At 39.3% G+C, this 14,421-nt stretch overlaps 1 protein-coding gene across 1 annotated transcript in view; it reads left to right on the forward strand.

The window, feature by feature from the left end:
- Hmcn1 (hemicentin 1) overlaps positions 1-14,421 on the forward strand; it is a 439,960-nt gene that overhangs the window by 186,199 nt on the left and 239,340 nt on the right. The window contains exon 11 of the mRNA XM_036202400.1: positions 186-461. Within this exon, the coding sequence (XP_036058293.1) occupies positions 186-461 (276 nt within the window). The remainder of the gene's footprint in view (positions 1-185; positions 462-14,421) is intronic.

The following is a 14,421-nucleotide window of genomic DNA, read 5'->3' on the forward strand; positions in this document are numbered from 1 at the left end:
CTTGTAACTAGGTGATAATTTGGGGCTCTCATTGACATAGGCTTTAGTCAATAATTACTGTTATATACCGAAACCTTCCTGTCACATTTTCAACACACATTTATATATACAGTTTTTAAGCCACATGTATAAGTGAGCAAAACTGATTTTAGGTCTGTTGATTTGAGTGTTCTGATTTCACACAGAGCCCCCTCCGATCATCCAAGTGCCTAATAATGTTACAGTCGCTCCTGGAGAAAGAGCAGTTTTGGTGTGTCTTGTCATCAGTGCTGCGGACTACAATCTGACATGGCAGAGGAGTGGCAGAGACGTCCGTCTAGCAGACTCGTCAAGAATCAGGACCTTGGCCAACCTCTCGCTGGAGCTGAGGAGTGTGAAAATTGGTGATGCTGGGGAGTACCGCTGTGTGGTTTCCAGTGAAGGTGGATCAGCAACAGCTTCAGTTTTCCTCACAGTGCAAGGTACTGTCCTTCTAGCAACTTCTACTCAGTGGTGTCCTTCCATCTTCCTTCTTCAGCTTCTCTCTTTGTAAGAGTGCTGTAAAAGGGTTAGAGTGTCTACCCAAACAGTGACCTTTGAATCAAAGAATGCTTGGGATGTTCAGTTGTTTCAAAGTGACTAAACTAGAAACTAAAATTTCTCTAAAAAAATAAGTAGAAGTCATAACTGGACCTGCTGGCTGCAGATGTTCATTTTAAGAGAATATATAAATTGCCCCTGGATGTTTTGATGTTTTCAAGTCCTTAGTCTACTATGTGGACATCAGACAAGATCAGGTATTCTCAGGGTGGTATAGTCCTCAACAATCCTCAAGTGAATTTCAGTAAAATTCTAATTGTTTTCATAATTGCCTCCAAGGATTCAGTCTTTATTTAAAGGTTATACTAGCACATATATAACTAATTTAAGTTTTTGGTCTTAAATTAAATTTAATAAGTTATACTGGTATATTTTATTTTAGTTATTTATTTGTAGTGGCCCTTGTGGTGGTGCTCATTAGTTGAGCCAATCTCTATTTACTTGTTTGTTAATTTAGATTTTTTAAATGCATTCTTCTCTCATACAAAACATCCTGATTGCAGCTTCCCCTCCCTCCATTCCTCCCAGTCCCTCCCACTTCCCCTCTCCCTTAGATCCACTCCTGTCCCATCTCCCCCTAGAAAGGAGGAGACCTCCCAGGGATATCAACTGAACACTGCATAACAAGATAAAAATAAGACCAGGCACAAACCCTTACATCAGTGCTCAATGAGGCAACCTGGCAGGAGGAAAAGGGTCCCAAGAGCAAGCAAAAGAGTCCGAGACACTCCCACTGTAAGGAGTCCCCCCAAATCACCAAGCCAACAACCATAACATAGATGCAGAGAATATAGTGCAGCCCTAAATTCTGGTTAGACTTCAAACAAGTGAGTTTCAGTAGCACATTTTCATATCTATATACATACATATATACATACATAATTTACATTTTGTTCTTAAACGCACCTCAGTGCCCTCTCCAATCCCCCTTCTTCCTTTTGCAGTTCTTCCTCTCCTAATAGACTTCTTCTGCCTTCATGACACATATATTCCATTGCTCTCTCTCCCTTCCTCTCTTTAGATCTTTCTCCCCCCTACAGTCCCATTTCTCCTCTCTCTCTCTCTCTCCATATGTGTGTGTGTGTGTGATATTATAATCTAATCTCATGTATGAGAGAAAATATGTAACATATCTCCTTTAATTTGTCTAATTTTATTTTGACATAATAATCTCCAGTTCTCTCCATTTTCCTGTAAATGTTATAACTTCACTTTTCTTTATAAGTGCATATAATTCCTTTGTGTTTATATACTATTGATTTTTAAATCCACTCATCTTCAAACAACCTCTAGGCTAGTTACGTTTCTTGGCTATTGAGAAGAATACAGCAATTACCATAGGTATGCAAGAGTCTTAGTGCTATGCTCACTTAGAATTCTTTGGTCACATGACCAGGAGCAGTATACTTAGATTACAGGGTAGTTCTATTTTTAATTTCTTGAGCAACCTGCCTATTGGTTTCCTTAGTGACTGTACAAGTTTGTATTCCTATCAGCGATGACTAAGGCTTTCTCCTTCTCCACCTCCTAAATTCCTTTTACTGTTATTAGTTTTCTTGATGGCAGTCATGCTGACTCAGGTGAGCTGAGTTTCTGTTTTAATTTTCCTAATGGATAAGGACATTGAAAACTTTTTTCAAATATTTATTGGCCATTTTTATGATCTATTTTTTTTTTAATAAGTTAAGGAAGGTCCCACTTGGTGACCCAGGACCCTGAGGGCATATGCCTCCTTTTCTGTTACATAGAGAAGAGAAGGGGCAAGTTAGGTCCAGAAGATGTAGGGCCAGGGCCTGGAGGAGAGCCTGTTGGAGCTTATGAAAGAGCTTGGCAATGGGCATGAGGAGGGGTTTCTGTGAGGGGCTCAGGGCTGCCTCATATAAGCAGTGGTCGAAAAGAGAGAAAGAAGGAATCTAAGAAGCCAGTCATCCCTAGGAAGGATAGAATATTGTCCTTGTGGTGGGGATTGACAGCAACTGGATTAGATGTTTCTTACCTAGGGTAATAACTTGTAAGTTGGAGTAATAGTCTCAGATAAGCAACCTCAGAGGTGGACAGTTGGACCTTAGATGGTGAAATCCTGTATCTCAAGCCAGACAGAAAGTTTAATAAGATAGAGGTGTCAGCCTGGCTAATTTGTGGCAATGAACTACAAGGAAGATCATCTATATATTGTATAAGCTTGGATTTAGGAAGAGAGTAAGTCAGAGGCTAGAGCATTGCCCAGGAGATGTGGCCTAGGACAGGTCAAGTGAGTTGGATAGAAGGTGAGTGTCTGGGTCAGTACAAGTAAAGGCAAGGATATTTGTTTGACTGGGGTTCAAGATGACTAGAAAGTAAGGCATCCTTGAGGTCTAGGACAGGAGAATGAGGGGGATGGTAGAGAGGAGAGTATAAGGGTTGGGTACTATGGTGTGAAGAGTAACCACTGCTGGGTTGGTAAGTTAGAGATCCCGAACCAAGCAGTAGGTTCTAATGGGTTTTTCAACTGAGAGTGTGGAGGTGTTAAATGGAGATGTGGGGACCAGAAGGCCTTTTCTTAAGAGGTCAGAAATAAGAAGCTTAAGTCCCCTGAGGCTTTGGAGAGAGAGTGGGTATTGAGCCTAGGTGATATATTTGGTGGGGGTTTATAATTAAATGATGAAAAGGGGATGATGTTTGACTATAGAGGGGCTTGGGGTGTCCCATACCCAGGAACCTGCCTGGGACGCTGGTAAGGGAAAAGGTTTGTCATATTGTGTGACTTGGAAGAGAAAGAGGAGGTGGACAGCTGGCAAGCTTGGGGTCAAGCAGATGGAGGGAAAAAAAGAAATAGAGGCTCTCACTTTGGCTAAGAGATTCCCTCCCAGCAAGGAAATGGGGCAGATGGGTACCACAAGAAAGGAGTGGGTAAAGGGAAAACTCCTAATGCTATAACTAATCATGGCGCTTGGGGAAGTTTATAAGGCTATCCCCTAGTCTAACAATAGTGGATCAAGAAGTAAAGATGGATCCCCAGAATTTCATCAGCACCTAAAAAGTGGCCCTGGTGTCCAGCAGAAAGGAGGTGAAGCGCCTTGATACTGTGATGACTACCCAAGGCTCCCTGGAGATGGCAGTGGTCTGGCCAAAGGAATCTAGGCCCGCTCAGTCAACCATGGCAAGACCTAGGAGGTCAGCTGGAGAGTGATCTGGGCCTGATGTCCCCATGCCATGAGAGACGTGAAGACAGTCATCAGCCCAGTGTCCCTTTTGATGGCACCATAGGTATTATTGTAAGAATGGGTTGTGAGGGATTGGATATACCTGGGCCCAATGACCTTTCTGACCATATTTGAAGCAGAACCAGGAGGCTTTCAGATTTTGGAAGACAAGGGAGCCTGGGCAGTTGCTATGGCTGGCTGAAAAGCCTTAGCTAGCACTAAATATTTTTATTTGCAGGCCTTTTACATCTCTCCCATGGTACACCTTGAAGGCCATTTGTAATTCTTCTTTTCAGAGCCATCCAATTCAGTATCCCATTGTTGGTTGGATGCTTCCTTTTTGTATTTCATTTCAAAGTCCTTTATAGATTCTTGATATTAATCCCCTATTTGATGTATAGTTGGGAAAGAATTTCTCCCATTCTGTAGGCTGTTTGGTCATTCTGCTATACAGAAGCTTTCCAATTTCATACAACCCCATTTACTTGTTGATTCTTGGAATTATTTTCTTCACTGTTGGGGTCCTTTCCAGAAAGTTCACATTTATGATTACGTTTTGAAATATTTTCTCCTAAAATTTTTAAGTCTTCATCTTTTACGTTATGATCATGAATCCATTTTGAATTGATTTGCATGAAGTTTAGGAACTATAACCTCATTCTTTTACATGTGAATATCCAGTTTTTTCCAGCATATCTGTTGCCTGTCTTTTTCACAGTGTATGCTTTTCACACACACGTCAAGGATTAGCTGGGGGGGGGGGTTCTTTTCTGGGTTCTCTATTTTACCCCATTGTCTGCCAAGACCATGGTGTGTTTTCACTCTGGATCTATAGTGTAGTTTGAGATCAGATGCTGTGATGCTTCCAGTGCTGTTCTGAGTAACATCACATTGATTATTTGTGGTCATTTTGTGTCTCTGTGTGAATTTTAGGATTGCTTTTTCTAGTGGTGTGAAGAATGCCATTGAAATTTGACTGAAATTACATTGGATCTACAGATTACTTCCAGAAATACAATCATTTTCAGATCCGAGAGAATGGGATGTCTTCCCATGTTCTGGCATCTTCCTTAACAACGTACTTTAATAAAAATACTAAAATATAATAAAAAGAGAACAAGTAGAAACTCAAAAAGAAAAAAAAAACATAAAAAAGGGGGGGGGGTGAAGTATTGTTTGAGTGACTTCTTTGGGGGTCTTCAAAAATTAGGAACCCCAGACAGGAGCAGAGGTCTGTTCAGTTGAACTTCTGGACACAGAACGTGTTTTAATGTGGTGCTGAGCCTGTACTGGACAAGTATCCAGCATCAGAACAGTCCTTCCCTTAGTACCATGTCTTCTTTGTCTTCCACGGGCCTCTGCTGCCCACTTTCAGAGCTTTGCACTTGCTGGGATCATCATAAAGGCATTCACTGAAAGCAAAGTCTGAAGAGACTAAGTGTTCAGATCACTAAAAATGGGTGTGTTAGTGATTCAGTTTAATAACTACTCTTCAGTGTTGTTGTTGTTGTTGAGAGCCACCATATAAAGACCTAAAACTACTCCAAAGTTTCTCTCTGTATAGAATTATTGGCATCTAAGTGCCTACAGACTTGCTGAAAGTCTTAAAGTAATTAGCAAATTACTCTTGGTACCTTTTCACCATTAAGTTGGAAGATTTGATAGCTGCCTGCATTGAATATTAAGCTTTAAAACCTAGATAACTTTCCAGAAAGCTTATGTTAGAGAACAACCATTTCAAGACTTACATTATTGTTACAGAAGGAAACAGAAACCGCAGAGACTGTGAAAGATACTCTACATCTGAGTGATGTTTTCTCTGTGGTCCTCGAGGTATCTTTTGTAACTGTAAGGGACATCTATTGTTAATGAATCTGGAAATGCCTCTATAGCGAAGTTGTTCTTGTAAAGGGTTCAATAAATTTCTACACGTGATGACCCGGAAAATAATCTTAATCCATTCACTCAGCATTAGAGTTACTAGAGCTCTGGGGCCATCTCAACACACTGATGGTTTCAGATAAAGTAAATGTTAATGGGATTGTGGAATTTAGTATCGGTCCTTATTGGAAATCCCTCAGAGTAGGATTTTAAAATAAAATCAAAATACTTGTTGAGAACAAAATTAAGAAAAAATATCATTTATAAGAGCTACAAAAATATTTAGGCTCTGGAATACACGTGCCAGCCAGGGAACCGCTAGTCTAGGCAACTCCGAACATCACATTCTTTTCCTCCATGTCTCAGAACTTTTCCCTTTCGCCTTAATGTGGCATGGGCAGTGGCTTCTGGAAAACACGCCCCTTCGGTCCCTCTCTGTGGTCCCTCCTGCCACCTCGGTCCCTGCTGGAGCCGGGATGCGTGTGTGCATGGAAGGTGGGACTGGACCTGCTTGTACTGAATCCACCAAGTTTAAATGAATCCCCAGAGGAGTCTTGGCCCTGGAGGAGATGGGAATGGAGGGGGAAAAAAGAAAAAAGAAAAAAGAATTTAGGAGTATATTTAACCAAAAGAATGAAAGGTCTTTGCAATGAAATGACAAAACATTGATAAAAGAAATTATGGATCACACCAAAAAAAAAAAAAAAAAAAGGGAAGATACCCCATATTCATGGATTAGTGGAATTAATATTATGCACAATGCTACTAAATGAAATTCTCATCAGAATACCAATTACTTCCTTTATAGAAATAGGAAATCTTAATTTCACATGTAACCACACAAGGTCCAGAATAGCCAAAGACTTTCATTAAAAAAAAAAAAACACCAAAAACCAAACAAAGGCTGGAGTTAATACAATATTTAACTGCAAAACATACTATAGAAATTTACTTACTAAAATAGCAGAACTCTGGCATAAAAATAGATATAAATACTAATGGAATAAGAATAAAAACGTTACCATTTTCAAACCACCAGCAGATATTTGACAAAAGCTGTAAGAACATGCAGCTGAAGGAGACAGTCTATGCAGTAAATGGTGCTGGCAGCATTGTGCAAGTGCAGAGTGAAAATAGTTCCCTTCCTTTCAACATGTACAGAAACCAACTCAAAGCCAGCCAAAGATCTAAATGTTAAAATAATGCATGCATTACTACAACAACCTAGATGCCCTTCAACTGAAGAATGGATAAAGAAAATGTGGTACATATACACAATGGAGTACTACTCAGCAGAGAAAAACAATGACATCATGAGGTTTGCAGGCAAATGGATGGATCTAGAAAAAATCATCCTGAGTGAGGTTACCCAGACTCAGAAGGACAAACATGGTATGTACTCACTCATAGGAGGATAGTAGATGTAAAACAAAGATGACTAGACTGCTACACAACTCCAGGGAGGCTACCTAGAAAACAGGACCCTAAGAAAACACAGAGATCACCCAATGACAGAGAAATGGATGAGATCTACACGAACAACCTGGACATGAGTGGTGGTAATGAAGGGCAAGGTTCGAGGGAAAGAGAGCTTAGGGGAGCGGGAGATCCCAGCTGGATCAAGAACAGAGAGGGAGAACGAGGAATAACAGACCATGATAAATGATGACCACATGAGAATAGGAAGAAGCAAAGTGCTAGAGAGGTCCCGAGAAATCCACAAAAATATCTCCACTGTAGACTACTGGCAATGGTCGAGAGAAAGCCCAAACTGATCTACTCTGGAGATTGGATGGCCAAACACCCTAACTGTTGTGCTAGAAATCTCATCCAATGACTAAGGGATGTGGATGCAAAGATCCTCAGCCAGGCCCCAGGTGGAGCTCCAGGAGTCCAATTGGTGAGAAAGAGAAGGGGTTGTATGAGTGAGAATTGTTGAGACCAAGAAAGGAAAATGCACAGGGACAAATAGCCAAACTAGTGGAAACACATGAACTATGAACCAATAGCTGTGGAGCCCCCAACTGGATCAGGCCCTCTGGATAAGTGAGACAGTTGATTAGGATTAGCTTGAACTGTTTGGGAGGCCCCCAGGCAGTGGGACCGGGACCTGCCTTAGTGCATGAGCTGGTTGTTTGGAACCTGGGGCTTATGCAGGGACACTTTGCTCAGCCTGGAGAAGGGGACTGGACCTACCAGGCTAAGCTGAATCCCCAGAGGAGTCTTTGGCCTGGAGGAGACAGGAATGGGGGGTGGGCTGGGGGGAAGGTGTGAGGGGGGAGGACAGGGGAATCCATGGCTGATATGTAAAATTAAATTAAATTATAAAATAAAATAAAAAGATAAAAAAATTTTTAAGAAAGAGAGAAACATTTCAAGATGTTGGAATAGGACATGTTTGCAGACAGGACCACAAAGACACAGGTGGCAAAGGCTAAAAACAGACAAATGGGATTACATTAAACTAAGAAGTTTGTAAAAGAAATGAAGTTCAGAGGTAACGAAAGAATATTTTTAAACCACTCATATGACAAGGGATTGTTATCCAGAATATATAAGAAACACAAACATATTAATACCAAAATTGTATAACAAACAAAACACCCTATCAAACCAAAACCAGAAACACCTACCCCACTTCCAAAACGTTTAATGTAATTAGAAAGATGTTAAGAAGTAAATAGATATTTCTCAGAAGAATGAACTCAAATGATCTCCAAGGGCATAAAGAAATGCTCAATTTCTTTAATCATCAGAAGATGCAAAACTACAGTGACATATCATCTCACTGAAGTTAGAAGAGCTATCACCAAATAGATAAAATTCACAAAATTTTGTGAGGATGAGTGTTGTTTTAATTTCAACACAGTGGCTGTGCCTTAATCTAATGCTATTTTAGCCAGCGATTGTGACTCCACAGTTACCATTATTTGTAGCACCCTGATGGAACTGGAAGTCACTATATTAAGTGAAGTGAGATAGACAAAGAATACTCACACTCATTTGTGGAACCAAGACAGTCTCATAGATTAACTGCATTCAACAGTGTTCATTACTAAGAGGAGTATGTGTGTGAGCATTGGGGAGGGGGGGGCGTGAAATGAAATTTAACAAGGACTGCAAAAACACAGTAAGCCTGGTAGAATTACTTCTGGCTTTTATTAAGTATAATAAGATATCTTTCCATTAAGATAATTTACGATACATTTCAAAATGATTATAAGAGTATAAAAATCCAATTACATAAAATGACTCATGTTTGAAAAGACTGAAATGTTTCTTATCCCGATTTGGTTATTATATATTGTATATGCATTAAATTATCATAATGTGCCTTACACAGATGAATAAATAATCTGTTTCACTTAAAAGAGAAGATGGCCTGGCCAGTCATCAGGGCACATGCCTTTAATCCCAGCACTTAGGAGGCAGAAGTAAGTGGATCTCTGTGAGTTGAGGCCATCCTGGTTTATATAGTGAGTTCTAGGACAGCTAGGGCTGTACAAAAAGACTCTGCCTCAAAAAACAAACAAACAAACAAAAAAAGAAAATGAAAAGATACAATAATAGAATGAAAAATCTGACCTAGAGGCACTAACAGTATATAAAAATAAAATTAGGGATATAGTGAATAAAGTTAAAACATTTTCAGAGCACTGAGATAAATACTTGATACTTAAATAACAAGACTTTCTTTAAAATGGAAATCCCATCTAATATTTATATCTATTGAAGAAACACAGTCTAATGAAACCAAAGAAATAATTAATAGAGTTGAAAACTGTCCTGGGGAGAAAATTGTCCAGAGACAACCAATTCAAGCAAAGCAATGAAGTGAGAGCTTCGTTTTGATACATCCTGGCTGAAATATGTTGCTGGTATGAATCAAAACCTCTACAAACAGGCAAACAATGTCAATACATTGTAACCAGAAGGCTCCAAAAGCATACTGACATCAGACTTATCAAATATATTATAAGCTAGAAGATAATCAAAATGGGTGCAATAGTCTTTCATGAGTGTCTCTTAGGGTCAGAATACTTTCCCCAAGTTTAGGAGGAATTGCTTTTTATCTTGATGGGAAGTAGAAAACAAAAGAGATTAGAGACCACATTCCAGGTCCCCTCGCAGGCCACATAGTCAGATTCATATGTCCCAGTGGGGACATTGACTGTTGCTTTTACTCTTGGCAGTATCATCGGATGCAGAATTTAGTGATGTCAGAAACCAATGTCCCAGTGACCCTTCACCATCAATCTGAGTGTTGGCTGGCTGAGATCCTTTGTCTGTCTTGTTTTCTACGTGTTATTAAATCTTCTTTTGATCTTTAAAAACAAAACAAAAAACAAACGTGTACTTGTAATGAGTTTCTTTAAAGTTAGCTTGTGATGTTGCTGCTGTCTGAAGCTAAGAATTGCAACTGGCCCAATAATGGGAAGGATACATATACTTTGGGAATGAGAGAGTGGATCCAAGAATGTTAATCTGGTTAATTTGTCTGCCTTCTAAAGGAGCACTCTGAAATGTTCAAGAGTTGTGGGCAAATACCAACTCTATTGCCTTCTTAAAATAATTGACCAAAAATGAGAGTTGAGTACCCAAATTATTTTTAAAAGAAACATAAATCAAAATTAAGGATACTGAGATATAACAGACTGCCAACTTTCTCTTAGCCACTCTTAGCAGGATCATTACCAATCCATCAGAGAAGTGTTGGGATGTATCTTAGTTGGAGTGATTGAACACCATGACTAAAGCAGCGTGGGGAGGGAAGGGTTTGTTTGACTCACACTTCCACATCACTGTTCATCACTGAAGGAAGTCAGGACAGGAACTCAAGCATGGAAGGAACCTGGAGGCAGGAACTGACAAAGAGGCCATGGAGGGTGTTGTTTACTATGTCTTCATTTGTGTCAATGAGAATATAAAATATAAAATGAGGATCCAGTGTATTTTTCTTAATAAAAAGTTTAGTTTTAAGCAGTTTGTCATATTGAGAGGAAGTCTTCCTAAACTTTATTTGTAGGCAATAATAGTTTGCTTAGAATTAAAGATATGACACATATTTTGTCAGTGCATCCTGAGCTGTGGAAGTTCTTTCCAAACGTAAATTGTTGAGGCATTGGCCATTCATGCTGTAAAATTATTGATTTTTGAAAGCCAACAAAGAAATGTAAAACTCACGTGATTATATTAATGTTGGATCTGTCACTTGATGTAAGTGTAAAATAAGGTCAGCCACAGAGTATCTGCAGTGCTGCTTCTGATGAGCTACTTTCATGTTTTCTTATGCTTTTGATTTTTATTTCTCTTGTCATTTCAAAGTTGTCATACTTAAAATATTGTGGCTGAGTTTTCTCTTCTGCTCTGGAGTCATCGAAGTCTCTGGTCAGCTGTTTTTAAGGCATGAGATCTGCCCTGGAATGTTTTTGATATACCCAGTGGCACTCCATTGGAGAAAACTGGTTTTCCCTTACCCAGAGGAATCAATTGCAGATAGTTTCTTGGTTAGGCGTGGAAGTTTGTTTATTGTTTCAATGCTGGGATTTTGTTTGGTTTAAATCTGTTCAGGTCTTGTGCATGCTGTCACATTGGGAACTCACATTTCAATCATAAGCAGGAGGCATTGAGAGAGAGAGAGAGAGAGAGAGAGAGAGAGAGAGAGAGAGAGAGAGAGAGAGAAGAGAGAGAGAGCGAGCACACAAGGGTGGAGATAGGCTTTTGAAACCTGAAAGATGACCCCATGACACACCTCCAGTAAGGCCACACCTACTAATCCTTCCCAATCCCTTCCACCAACTGGGGACCAAGTATTCAAACATATGCTCCTATGGGGGTCATTGTCGTTCAAGTCACCACAGTAACCATCTAGAACTGTATTCATAAGTCTACTGACTTTTCTTCTGTGAAACCCTTTTAAAAACACAATGGGATTTATTTTTAAAAGGCATTTAAGTGAAGTTTCTTGAGTTGAGATTATGGTCCCACTTAGAGTTCAGGTAAGATTAGTTTTACCTAGAAATCATATCTGAGAGTTTATCTTGTATCTACAAAATGTCAGAAAGTATTCTATGTATTTTAAAATAGCTATAATAGAGAATTGTTCATATGAGTGCCATGAAGCAATTCAATGAACGAAAATTCGTATTTGAAAACTTAAGGATATAGAATTTTGCAGTAGAGAATTACAGACTAAGCTGCTTTAAATCCTTTCTGACCTAAAAGTGAAGTCTAATAAAAGAAGCAAGTGCAACATTTCAGTAGATACTAAATTGGCTTTCTTGTAATAAAAGTTTAACATTCAGTTTATCTGCTAAATGTAGCCTACTGTCTCCATAGATCAAGTTTCTGTTTCAACACATTCCAACTCCATGCATTCAAATGACAGTAACTAGCATATGCTTCATGTCCTCGTGCCTTTTATCTAAAGTGTCTGTGCTCTGAAAAGATGTTAGGGAACTCTATTCTAGATGGAAAGAATTATCTCTCTCTAAAACTTGAAAGACAGAAACACTAAAGTGTCTTTAAATAGAACTTACAAGGAGAAGCTTAAGAAGTAGATTTATTTAGATTGTAAAGCAAAGAGGATTTGGATGGTTTAGTAGATATTCAAGTGTATAAAAAATTGTTCTAAAGAAGCTGTAAACAATGAACATTTGAATTTTCAGCAAGGACAGACCACGTGAAAATGAGCGTTAACACAAACCCTGTGAGAGAGCTAGCAGGAAGAATATCCAGATGTTGGAGAGGGTAAAGGCTGGAGTGAAAGTACGAGCTAGGACAAAGGTACTTCTTTCCCAATACAGTGCCTGACTGCTGTGACGAGATGGAGCAGATGAAGAGTCAGCAAACAGGTCAACTCATTAAATTATAGAACTGCTAATTAACACTGGAAAAGTGCTCGGAAAACTGTGCACCTGACCCTCCCAGACTGTGTTTATCATGGTCTCTTTTCATTCTCAACACTTCAGACACTGAATCTGTAGGGGTTTTCTATTCCTGCCAACTAAATCTCCATGTCTTTGGACATCAATATATTCAGTTTTGATGCTGCTTCAGAATAGCATTGGATGCACAGGTCAAGGGCTCATTCCCAGAGAATGCACACATTTCAGATGTGAATCAACCATCAAGCCTCCTGATCAGCCAAGTATGTGTCAGAAGGTTGAGCACTTCCTGGGAATGCAGTAGTTTGCTAACATGGCCCACGAACTCAGTAGGACATTTTCACAATTAATGATTAAGTAATACTAATAAGTACTCTTTAGTAATTTACAACCTCTTTTAAGTAATTCTGATAAATACTGATAAAGAAGAAACATTCTGCATTTGCTGTTTTATTAATAAAGGATGTTTGAGCAATTAGATTAAGAGGAACATAGTAAAAGGTTTGAAAGGATCCTGAACATGGCCTCTAGATTCCTGTGCACCCACTTGTCAGCATGTAAGTTGTTTCTCTGAGTTCTGTGAGCTTCTCTAGCAAAGTAACCCAATTTGAGAAGGTGCTAGTGTTAACCCTGGATTTCCATCTGGTTTCTCTGAAGTATATATGATGACAAATTTGTTATCTAAAATGGGAAGTGTTAAGGGCTGGGCCTTTAACTAAATTGAGTTGAATTTCCTCCATGTATATGTGTGTATGTGGCAGGCAGAGAGGGGACTCTCATATATAATGTCAGGGTGTTATGAGGAATTGAGTGTGAGTAGGAAAGGGAGGTGTTTTTTCCTCCTACAAATACAACTCAGGAACAGCCTAGTGGGAGAAATGCCTAGAGCAAAATATGGAGGATGAAGTGGTCTGGAGTTTCCAGGGTACTAATGCGCTCCCTGCACATGCGTGGAAAGACTGCATGAGAAGCAGAATGTTTAGTCAAGAGAATGCTTGTGAGTATAAAAGGTATAAATGTCATGTGTACTAAAAATTATTTAATCCCATCTTCCCCAGTATTGACTAACGTCTTAAGTGTCTGATTGAAAACAAGATTAGGATTTGTGGCAGGAAATAACATAAGCAACTTGCTCTTTTTGTGGGGGAGGAGGTGTGATATTTGACTATTATAAATAAGGACAGTATTAGAGCTAATACCACATAGTAAAACCTTCTTTGCTGCATCCAAAGGAAGTAATGGTGTGTTAAGATCATCTGCCTAGTGATAGCAAAGCTACCAGATACTCATGAAGGGCTCTTCGTTGATGCTGAGATACAAGGCACTATCTCAAACTTATTTTGTAGTAGGTATACTTTTATTCACATGAAACATGCAGAAATACATGAAATGCCTTGTTAGAATGAGTTAGCGATGGTATTTTATTTGGTTATCTGTTTATACGTTTAGTTATTCAAGAATTAACTCTTTGGCAATATACCCCTTGCTGTAAATGCATATGATATTCTATTCCTCTAAAACCCAGTAATGCCAGCTGGTTGTATATCGAGTTGTAGATCACTTGACAGTATGCACAAGGATATCTTTCTTGCTTTATCCCCAGCACCTAAAACAATGAACACACACACACACACACACACACACACACACACACACACACACGTGTGTGCAAACACCTGCAAAAACAATGGCCATAAGGTAATAAAGGAATTAAAATGAGTATTTACAACACTGTGAATACCACCAAGGTTTTCTAAAGCCTTTAACTCTACCTAGAATGCTGTCTAGACTAAGGACTTCCTCCAGGAGACAGATGCAGGAGAGGATGCCTATGGAATTCCCTGAAGAGTAAGTCATCTTATACCAGTGGTTGGAAAGTCTTTCCAAGTGGA

The sequence above is a fragment of the Onychomys torridus genome, chromosome 11, assembly GCF_903995425.1.
Source record: "Onychomys torridus chromosome 11, mOncTor1.1, whole genome shotgun sequence".
In the NCBI taxonomy this organism is placed as follows: domain Eukaryota; kingdom Metazoa; phylum Chordata; class Mammalia; order Rodentia; family Cricetidae; genus Onychomys; species Onychomys torridus.